The sequence below is a fragment of the Microplitis mediator genome, chromosome 6 (genome assembly GCF_029852145.1).
Source record: "Microplitis mediator isolate UGA2020A chromosome 6, iyMicMedi2.1, whole genome shotgun sequence".
NCBI classification, from domain to species: Eukaryota; Metazoa; Arthropoda; class Insecta; order Hymenoptera; family Braconidae; genus Microplitis; species Microplitis mediator.
Window position 1 is genome coordinate 5,687,509 of NC_079974.1, and position 12,311 is coordinate 5,699,819.

General features: G+C 30.3%; 1 protein-coding gene across 1 annotated transcript; it reads right to left on the reverse strand.

Annotated features, from left to right (window-relative positions):
* Window positions 1–2,829: 2,829 nt before the first annotated feature.
* LOC130670415 (cyclin-T1-like) lies at window positions 2,830–3,648 on the reverse strand. Its single transcript, XM_057473816.1, has one exon. It carries the CDS (start codon window positions 3,646–3,648, stop codon window positions 2,830–2,832), a length of 819 nt encoding a protein of 272 aa, XP_057329799.1.
* Between the last annotated feature and the right edge of the window lie 8,663 nt (window positions 3,649–12,311).

Sequence of the window (12,311 nt, forward strand, 5' to 3'; positions counted from 1 at the left end):
GAATTTTTGTCGTATCGTCAAAAGAAGTTTTTTTTTTTGTTCACAAATGTTATAAACAAATGGATTTTTTCAGTCTAGATTGGGATAAAAAAATCGATAAAATGTTGAAACTACCAATCGACAGCATTTTTTCTGAAACGAATTTTTGTCGTATCGTCAAAAGACGTTTTTTTTTTGTTCACAAATGTTATAAACAAATGGATTTTTTCAAAGTCCAGATTGGGTTCAAAAAATCGAAAAAATGTCGATAATACCAAAAAACGTCTTTTGTGGATACAACAGAAATTTGTGTCATAAAAAATGCTGTCGATTGGTAGTATCAACATTTTATCGATTTTTTTATCCCAATCTAGACTTTGAAAAAATCCATTTGTTTATAACATTCGTGAACAAAAAAAAAAACGTCTTTTGACGATACGACAAAAATTCGTTTCAGAAAAAATGCTGTCGATTGGTATTATCGACAATTAATCGATTTTTTTTTTATTTTTCTATGATTTTTAATTTAAAAAACTTAGAAAAATTCCGGCCTATCCAGCATCTGACGCGATTTGGCGGAGAGAGAGCTCGCGCATAGGCAGTGCGCGAGGGAGAAGTCCGAGCGCCGGCTCGTTTTTTTATTATATCTCGCGAAATATTTGAGATGCAAAGAAAACACATGATACCTTTTTTGTGTATTTTTTTATTCTGAACATTTTTTTCCTCTACACTGCACCAACAAACCAGCCGTTCGGGAGTTTTTTTGATTTAAACAATTAAATTGTTATAAACAATTGTTTGCACCACTTTTGAACAAAATGGACCCGATTTTCGTGATACTTGGCCCCAAATACATAAGATACAGTTGGATTTACCCGGTGCCCAAAAAAATGTTTACGGGACCTCCTCTTCAGCCGATGGACTATGCGCAGTATGCACTCGCTTCGCTCGTGCCTGCGCACCTGCGACTCGTGCTAAACGCATCGCGCTGACACATTATGAATCACTTACCTTACTAGTTACGCCAATAACTATTGAATTGTTATTTTTCAATAAATCAATTGTAAAAAAATAAAATCAAAATATGCACATTTAGAAAATTTTAAAAAATACAGGTGCAATTTTTAAAAATATTTTTTTGTTATGGTTTATCGCCTAAAAAAAAACAAAGAATTATTAGACGTCTGCTAACTTCAGTATCATAAATAAAATTATTATAATTTTTCAATCTAAACTGAGAGAATTTTACGGTATTTTTTGGTTATAATTTATAGAAAAATTACTAAGGTTAGGGGCCCAGTTTCTGACTTTTTTAGAGTGCTGGTTGGGGTTATATTATAACAATTAATGTAAAATTTAATTTAATGAGAAAAACAATTATTCTATCGACTAGTTTATGATTTGTCTATCTATCCTCCTAACCTAAACTGTTTAGACTCCACTTAAAAATCGCTTCCTCAGCCGCATATGGCTAAAATATTTGTTCTTATTTAGTTGATATTTGCTATGTTTTTTAAATTGCCATTAATTAGGCTCAGAATAAATTACAATAAATTAAGAAAAAATTGATTTTCTTTTTGAAGTTATAGTTTTTCAACCCGTTGAGGACACATAGGGTCCAATGGACTCCAGACAAATATTGAAGCATTTTTAAATCTAAAAAGACCCCGCTGGACCCCGTGTGTTCTCAACGGGTTAAGTAAGTAAGAAAAAAGTTACAAAGGTCAGAAACTAGGCCAGGGTCAATAACTGGCTCTTTTACCTTATATTTGTTAAGGAAATTATTAGATAATTACTTTTTTTTTCAACTTAAAAAAAAATATTATGACACTAAAATTAGCCGAGGTCTAATAATTTTTGGATTTTTTTTTAAACATTACATTTAAAAAAATTACACCTATGGGTTTTTTGAACTTTATACATGTGCGTATTTTTATTGTTTTATTTTTTTTTTATTTTTCTAATTAAATTGTTGAAAAAAAAATTAGAACATTTTGAATTATCTGCTAATTTCAGGATCGTATTTTTTTTTTCAATTTTTTATCCGGAGTAATTTCTATTTTTTTAAATTAGAAAGTTAAATTTTGAATTAAATTTTTTGTTGTTATTCTGTGTTTTTAGAAGATTTTCGAATGATTTGAAATTTAGGAAATTAATTATTAGTCGTAAAATTAAATTACTTATATAAATTAATTACCTATATTAAAATAAAATTTATTGATAAATCAAAAAGAGTGAGGAATTCGTTTTTTCAATATTTTATTTTTTAAAAATTAAGATTGAGCCTATGGTACATTATCATTAATTTCAATTACATTATTATTTCATTATTTACAAAAAATATATTAAAATTATTAAATAAAACGTAAATTTTTAAAATATAATCATGATTCATTTATACAATCAAAACTTATACTTAAAATTTAATTTATAAAAATAATAAAAACTAAAATAATATTTTATAGTAATAAATTACCATGTCATGAAAAATTATTTACAAAAAATTACAATCATTATTAAAAACTCTTATTAAAACTATGCTAGCTTACGTTTTTTAGAAGAACAAAAAATGCTGCCCATATCATGACAACTCTCACGTTTACGGATGTAGTTATCTAGGACTTCAATTGTTATTTCCTGATCCTTTGCAGTTGCTGGTACAAGTTGACAGGTACTTCCAACCGAATTATCTTGTACTTCTCCAGCAGCTTGAGGTAAAGATGTCGAGGACCCATCTGAATCCGCACATTTTTTCTTCATCAGTCTATCACGATACTCCTGATAGGTGATTTTCTGCCGAGTACTTGATTGCTTCAATTCAGTTTTAGTGGAAACACTTTCTTGATCCGATCAACTGGAGCTTGTCACTATCCGATTCATTGAGTTAATTCGGACAGGTGGATTTTTAAATAAACACATCACGCGTTTTCGTATTTTCGGTGACAGTTTATTTAAGACTTCTTTGAACTCCCTGTCCATCTCTATCAGCAGATCGAAGGTCACTTTTGTATCGAGCAGCCAAAACCAAAGATTCCCATCTATGACTTCGGGAATCTTCCACTGCGACGATTGGATGGTGAAATAAATACAATACGACGCCACAACTGCCGGTTTGTACTTCAGGCACATTGATGTCATCTGTAACGTGTAGTTCGCCATCTGCAGAAAAATCTTGCATAGTTGTTTGCAAGCTTTTATTTCTCTGCAGAATTCCGTGATGTAATGATGAGGGTGATTAACTCCCATCTTAAATCCCAGTGTTGCTAGAAGAATACGCTCATTTACTATGAGTGCTTTGACATTCTCCTGGAACTCGGCAGTCGTAGTGTCCAGTTGTTGATCCCTGGTTTTCTTCAAACAGATATGAAGAGCACTTATTACCTCCTTCGATTTTTGTGGCTCTTCTTCAACCTTTGCCGCCACAAAAATTGCCGCCGTTGCAACTTCATAACGATGAAACTTGGCCAATGAATGGTGAATGAAAAATCTGCGCATGTACACTATGGCAGTATGTACACAAACTTCTGATAATTTAAGCCGCTTGCCTAAATCATTTATTAAGTAAGCGGCTTGTTGTTTATAGTCTAATTCCTTCTCCGCGCTGATACCATCCTTGAAGCTTGGAGAGTTCTTCAGCTCTTCTTTGTTCAAATACCACTTTTGCGCCATTTTTATACAAAATTTTTCAGGATCTATCGAACTTCACTGTTAACTTTCGTACTTTATACTGAAACAGCTTACGCACTTTGAAATAACACAATTTTGTTTTTTCCGTAAATTTTAATATATTCTCAGACGAACTGTCGGGTATGGAGTTCGAGAATAAAGTGAAAAAATATTGACAAGACTCTGATATTTATAGGATTTTATAACAAAGCAGTTTAAGATTTTGTCCTAGTGCAATTGTCACAACAATGGATATGGGGGTAATTAGAAACTAATAGTTTGGGGCTGAAGAAATTTACCTGAGGTAGAAAAGGTCATTAGACTAATGACTCAAAATATTATGGTCATTAGGGTTTGAATATTCAGGTGTGAACGTAATTAATTTTTCTGTGAACAACTCAAGACCTGATGGCGAATATTTAAGTACGTAATTGAATATTTATGTGGAAGTCTCAAATAATGAATTTAAAATTTTCTGAAAATTAAAGTACACGGAAATAAATAAACTGTGTACATTAAGAGCCGACAAATAATATAATGATAAAATCATTAGTAAATATTATCATTCTAAATAGTAATTCTTTAACTTGTAATTCAAACGCAAATAACTATAGAATAAATATTAAAATTTATTGTTTATACAGGAAAAATTAATATTTGAGTTCCCCGCATGGAAAAGTTATATATTGTTAAAAATATATATGGTGAATATGTGATAAATATATGGCTGCAAAAATATATATTCACGAATATATGTTTTAGGTAGATTTTTTTAAAAATCTAGGTATTGTATTTGTCCGCATGGTCGATTTTTCAAGGAATTTTGTCACAACCTATCATAGTTAGTTGAGTAGAGTTCGAAAATACCATTCGTTGAAAAATTTATATATGTATGTATATATATATATATATATATATATGTAATAGAACCAAGTTTTGAGAACACGATTGCGCCTAGAATCCTTATCGGGTGCTAATGAAATTTTTTACACTTATTCTATGAGCGATTACCACGGTTAAGTTCGGAGATGGGCTAAATCGTTCGATTAGTTTAGAAGATATGGCTGTTTCAAATTCCCACGATTTTTCAAAAAAAAAACATTTTATCCACTTTCAAGTTCATATAACTTTAAAACTAAAACTCATAGATGATTTCCGTAAAAAGTATTTGAAAGCTTGTCTAATAAGCTTTAATTTATGACCTTAAACTTGATGTTTTGACCATTTCTTCAAATAATTTGATAGCCTTGAAAATTTTAATGGAATCAAAAAATGTTTTAAATATGGTGTTCATTCAACATCATTTATGCATTTCCCATTATAATCAAATTTCGTCAGTTGTATTTTATTGTGCACAAAATAACCTGTAAATTTCACAGCTATTTTATATTTTAAAAGCATTTCTTTTATTACTTATGATGTATCAAATGTACCTCTACGACGTATGATTATAACTGGTCTTGTCATTACGATTGCACCTACAGTTCTTATCGGATCTTAATGAAATTTTTCACACTTATTCTATAGGCGATTATCTTGATCAAGTTCAAAGATGGGCTGAATCGTTTGAATAGTTGTGAAGTTATGGCTGTTTGAAATTTCCACGAGTTTTCGAAAAAATCAGTTTTTATTCACTGTTGAAGTTCATATAACATTAAAACTAAAACTGATAGACAACTCCAGTAAAAATTATTTGAAAGATTGTCTGATAAGCTTTAATTAAAGACCTTAAACTTAATGTTTTGACCATTTCTTCCAATAATTTGATAGCCTTAAAAATTTTAATGGAATCAAAAAATGTTGAAAATATGGTTTTCATTTCACATAACTTATGCATTTCCCATTATAATACAATTTTGTCAGTTGTATTATAGTGTGAACAAAATAACCTGTAAATTTCACTGCTATTTTATATTTTAAAAGTATTTTTTTTATTATTTATGCTGTTTCAATCGTACCTGTACGTCCTATAATTATAACTGATCTTGCCATCGTAATAGTCATTACAATTATGATCTCATACTAATTAAAATTTCTATACTTTGTTTACGTGAAGGTTAGTTTAGTAAATTACCTATATAATGTTTTGTCAAACCAACTATCTGAAGTTCTCTATCGAAAATAGTCGTTGTCTTTTTTTACTCTTACTCTTAGAAAACGAGCCTAATTTCATATCATGACTATACACTAACATGTATCACAAGATATGTATGTATGAAACTTTTTATATAGATTAATTGGAAAATCTACCTTCCATTTCGGCTGCCGAATGGCCTTTTTTTTACATATATTGGAGTATATATTTTTAATAATATATTTCTTTTCATATAATGTTTTATATTTCTCTATATATATAATCTCATATAATTCTCAATGTATTTTTGTCATATATGGATGGTATATATGTAATTTATAAAGTACAGTATCATAAAATTTACATATATTTTGACTCATATAATTTGTGATATATTGTCTGTATATAATTGATCGTATATGGAAGAACTTATATGTTTAAATCTATGGTTTATGGTATAATTTTCCAATAGATAAAAAATTATTTTTTTCTCGATATATTGAAAATTATAGTCTTTATACACCTATATTTTTTTAAAGCTGCCTAATAGCATAGAAATGAAAATTGCAAACTGAAATGCATGGTTTTTGCTATGTAACATACCATAGTACGAAAAATATGTATAGTACTATATATTTTGCAATATACTGGAAAACTTATATAAAAAATATACATCATACTGTATATTAACAAAGATACTACTTTCAATACAATATATCAATATATCATAATAAAATATACCAAGATATATATGCTAAACATACATGAAAAAATTTATATTGATAAATATACACAGAAAAAAAGGTTGACTTGGCCCAAGATAATTTTTGCCTTCATTTTTTTATTCTTGGGCTGAGCAATTGGGTTTTTTTAATCCGAGAACTTTTTCTTCGACTAATACTATAAAAATATTGTGTCAAGAATAATTAAATTTTAATTCAAGTTAAATCATCTTGATTCAAGAATAATTATTTTAAATCAAATTTATTTTGTTTCCAACTAAGTAAAAAAAACTATCGAAACAAGATACTTTTCTGTCTTGGTTGGTGAGTATAGTAAATTGTCACAATATATATCAACATCTCAACCCTGATTAAAACAAATGATTAAAAAGTATTTAAAATGATTTGTTTTTTAATCATTTTAAATACTTTTTAATCCTTCAAATCATTTCTAATCCTGTCTCTTATGGACATTTCACGTGTGAAATCATTTTTAATCATTTTGTTTAATCAGGGAAACCAAGAACTTTTTTTGCGTGGCAGAAGAACATTTACTCTCAGTTTGAGAAAACTACATTATCGACTCAAGACAACGGTCTATTGTAATGAGAAAATTTTAATTTTGATTTAAATGAATTATAATCTTAACTTAATAAAATAACTTTTCTTGAATCATGCAAATATTTACTTCACGGAAGACATAAAATTCTCCCATTGATGATTTTTTTTTTTGACTTAAAAAAATGTAGTCTCGATTCAAGAATATAAATGACTCTACTTGAAAAAATATATCGTCCTATATTTTTGAGTGAATTTAACCTAGTATAAATATTAAATGTTTTGAAGCAGGAAATAATATGTGTATATTCAGAATATCACGATACGGCAGTAGAGGGGATAAGAAATAAACATCCTCGATTAATGGTTTATGAACAACTGAAGAAAAAATAAATGGTTTACTCATGGTAGGAATCGAACCCAGACCGATTCGGCATCACGCGAGAACTTTACCAGTTATGCTATCCGATCATTCCCTGAGCGTTCGTTTACTTTACCTATATGCAGTAAGCACACTGTACAACGTAGAGTCTACACTACCGCCGTACAGTTAGCGTTCCCAAGAGAATTTTTGCGTTGGGCCGTGAACGCAGTTGCTGTTGGTTCAAACGTCTACGCTTACTCGCCGCAACACAACAAAATACTTGAACCAAGATATTTCTTACCATTGAGTCGAGTACCTTCAATTCTTGACTCGAGTCACAAATTATCTCGATTCAAAATACATTATTCTTAAACAAAGAATATTTTACTTTTCTGACAATTGATTATATATTGGGGCAAAATATTTATTTTTCTCACTTTAAGAAAATATTTCTTACTTCAAGAAACATATATTATATCGGTTGAATAAAAAAAAAATCTTATGCCAAGATGACTAAATTTAAAAAAATTTTTTTCTTGAACCAAGAAAATTTTCGTTTTCATTCAAAATTGCAAAAAATATTCTTGCGCTAAAAAAAAATTTCTTGCGCCAAGGTATCCTTTTTTTCTGTGTATGATCAATATATTGTAGCAATATATTTTTTTCAATATATTATCATATATTAATATGGCGAAAATATAAATATTATTTTATATATTGTGCAATATATCACATTGTAAAATTCATATATTTTTTCAGATATGAAGTTTTTTCATGCGGAATGCGTGAAATTTTTTTTTATATAAAATAAATATAAACTAAATAAAATGTTTAAATAATGTTAATTTTTGGTTAAAGGCGGCATAAATCAACATTGTCAATATATTATTAAGAATAAATTTACAAATTATGTTTTGAGAGCTAGGGGTACCAAAAGGTTCCGTCGTACTGTCTGAGCAAAACCTGCATGAAATTATTGCAAATTTCAAGTCTGAGGTGATGGTATAAGTGCCGATTGGGCCCATCCTAGGGGCTTACCCCATCTGGCGTCACGTGAGCGACTCCTTTCAGCAAGATCGAGTCTCCTCTTGTCCAGCTGCTCCGTCTATTCTGCACCCGGGCTGTCACCCAACGTTGTTAAGGTTTTTCCCTGTCGTATGATGTTTTAAGACCCGAGACGCTTCTATGCCAACATTCTCTTCTATGATCAACATAGAATATCCCGGTTTTATCGAGGTCCTTCATCGGCTTAAGTATCGTCTAATTTAGGTACCAGAGTTTTTCCGTAATCTTGCAAAAATTCCATTATTTCACAACATTTTCGTTTTTATTAAATAAATTACATAATTTTCTGTGATCCTATTATTTATTCCTTTAGAGTCAGAGGATCTCGAAACGTCTCCGTTTGAGACTAGTGGGGAGAGCGCGAATCGTAGAGTCCCGTGAGCATGTATGAGTGACATGTGAGAGTATTAGTGAGCCTGTGAGTACCCTTCCACTCGTTTGAAACTCGCGCTGCGTTCATCGACAGAGCCGTAGTTAGTATTGTTGACGTGAGGAAATAGTCTCCAAAAGTAAGGTTAGAAAAATTAAAAAAATTTTATACATTGCTATGTAATTGCAATATTACATAACTATATTTATAATGAATCCAAATATTGTTCTTACTTTGAATTTAAGTCCTTTGATATTTATTATTTGATAAATTAAAAATAAAACATAAAATAATTGTTACTTCCCGCTTAGGTGAAATTCTTCGCCTTATAATACGGCCCTGTCACATTTGCTTCGCGCTCTTCCTAATTCTATCGGGCTCCGCCAGACCGAAGAGTGGGGTTTTAAGGTCAGACTCTAAAGGGTCAACTAAACAGGCAGTGTTTGAGAAAATAAGATTCTCGAGACTTGTGTTTTTCCCCGAGATCTTACAATTTATTATCTTGGAAAATTCTAAAGTTATTTAAGTAGTTTTCTAGCTATACATTATACTTAATTCGGTTCTATAGTTCGTCTGGCGCCTATAGTATAATTCAGTTCAAAGTCGTTGCTAACATAGAGCCAACTATTTAGTTCAATGAATAAAAATGAATTTAAGTAAAACTTTTGTTCAGCACCCCTGTGTTTGACTAAACGTTTCCGCGCAATTCTTCATTACAATAACCAAGCAAAACATTGTATCAGCATTGCCTGCAGAGTATTTTAGATTATAATTCATTTACAATTAAATTTAGATAACTTTCATACCTTTTTGACCTGGTTCTACTGTGCGCTAAATTGACATAAGTTCTATTAAGGGTACCCTGATTAAACAAAATGATTAAAAATGATTTAAAATGACTTGTTTTTTAATTATTTTAAATACTTTTTAATCCTTCAAATCATTTCTAATCCTGTCTTTTATGGACATTGAACGTGTGAAATCACTTTTAAGCATTTTGTTTAATTAGAGTAGATCAGTATACTTGAGTTCATTAGGTTATGTGCTTATATTTATTAGTTGATTTTAACACGAAAAATGTGTTAAATTTACACATATGTTCTGTTAAAAAAACAGATTTTATGTGTTCAATTTTTTTTAACATAAAATTTGTGTTAAGGATCAACAGAAACGCAATGTGTTGAATTGACGTGAAAATTTGTGTAGACCGTTTGCAACAGACGATTTGTGTTGAAGTTAACACAATATTTCTAACTGTGTAAAATATATGGTTTCAAAATAAATTATTTCACATTTAATTATTACTTACACCATTAGAACCTCCAAGACTGAATGATTTATTTACGTTTTATTTGGTAAAACAATAGTAGAAAAAAGATTCAAGCTTCAGTTTAAATTAACTATCGTAATATGATTGTTTACCCTTTTGTTATACTATTTTGAAAATTAACTAAGAAGTTTTTGAAATTTCGCGCCATTATTTGCAATCGATATATCGATAGTTTCACCCTGTAAAATCAGACTATCGATTGTCATTTAAAATAAAAATCAATAGTCGACTTTCCATATGTGACAAATAAATACCATGTAATATGAACAAAAAACTCTTTTTACTAGATATTCATTGGGACAAAACTCTGTACTAACAGAAGGCATTCACAGAATTTAAACATCTCGTCACTTAAAGAAATTTGTAAAGAAACACAAATACTTAAATAACTTTAGAATTTTCCAAGATAATAAATTGTAAGATCTCGGGGAAAAACACAAGTCTCGAGAATCCGGAGACACGGTAGTGTCTCGCGCCAAGTACGCGTTCCAAACATGTACAACATGTGTGTCGCGTCGGTGTGAGACGACCGTGTCTCTATTCTCGAACCATATGTCACTTTAACCTCACTCATATTTTAAATCCAAATTAATAAATTATTGGGCTTTGTCAGCCTATAATATTAGTTCAGTTATTCATAATTATTATATTCCTATTTAATTTTCATAAATTTAAACTGTTTTTGTTAATTTAATAAAAAATTAAAAATTACAAAATTTTAATGCCCCCGTTTTTCGGATCTAACGAAGAAATTACTACGATAAGACGAATTTTCGGCTATTGGCTACCTTCATGTTACACTTGATGATATGAAGTTAGCTTATGCTTACTTTCCAGCTTTAAATTCTTCTCCTTCGATTTAATTGGCTACCTTCATGTTACACTTGATGACATGAAGTTAGCTTATGCTTACTTTCCAGCTAAATTCTTCTCCTTCGATTTAATAGCAATTACACGTCAAGTTCTGTTTTTTATTTTTCTGAATACTAGTTGAGTGCAATATACAGTGCAACTTGACAAAAAATCTCACTGCAAATCTTTTGCTGTTTTACGTCAGATGTACATTTTGAGCAAGTTGACGTCAACTTGCAGACCGAGTCGCTTTGGGGAAAGTGAGGACATCATCAAGTTGAAAACTTAGCTTGCCCGAAATTAATACCCTACATTTGACGGCAAAATGACGATAAAAAAGGTAAAGAGCAAGATTTGTGGTAAACTCTCTGTCATTTGCACTGTATTTCACACTAATGATGTAGTTAAAATACTAAACAACAGAAGTTGACGTATATTAACTGTTATATTGAAGAAAAATTTGTTCACCCGGGAAAAAATGTTTTTATAAAATTTTATACAATTTTGTAAAATTTTGTAAGATTTTATAAGATTTCACAGCAAAATTTTATAAAATATTACCAGGCCATTTTGTGTATAATAAAATTTTATAAAAACATTTTTTCCCGGGCAGAAATTTTAAAATTCACCCCTGATAGCCACTTTATCCACAACTTAACTTCAAGCTACTGCTGTATTCTAAAGCCAACTTTAAGGAAAGTGTTGGAGAGCAACCAGTTACCTTTAAGTTGACAGTAAATTGTCTGTACCTTGAATTCAATTTGATTACAAGTATTACTGCCAGTCAATGACGTTAAGTTGATTGAGTTTCACTTCAAATTAACGGCAAGTTTTTCTATCAAATTACATTCAGATGACGGTGTTAAATTTGCATCAACTTGCACGTAAGTATTCTCCAGCCAAGGCTTGCCAGAAATTTGTCGTTAAGTTAGCCGTAAATGTTTCACTGCAGAACTTGCTAAACAATTATCTTTAAAGTGTGGCTATCAGGGATTCCGCAGCAATCTAGGATACCACAGTATCAGCTCCGAAATTGAAATGATACTTTTGACATCTCGATGACTACAGTATATATAAAAAATATCAGTCTAACTTTTAGCTCTCATATCATACACGTAAAATAACGTGTACAATTGACGTGAAATTATAGCTGTTTTATACCAAGTTTATATGTGATTTTATGTGTGGGAGAGAGCAATGAATTGAAATGACACTTTTTGCGTACTAGACCTCATCGAGATGTCAAATGTTTCACATCAAGTTTTGAGTTAGAATGTTGATCATCTAGAAAGCTAGAGATCTAGAGAGATCATTCTCGCCACCGGATTGGT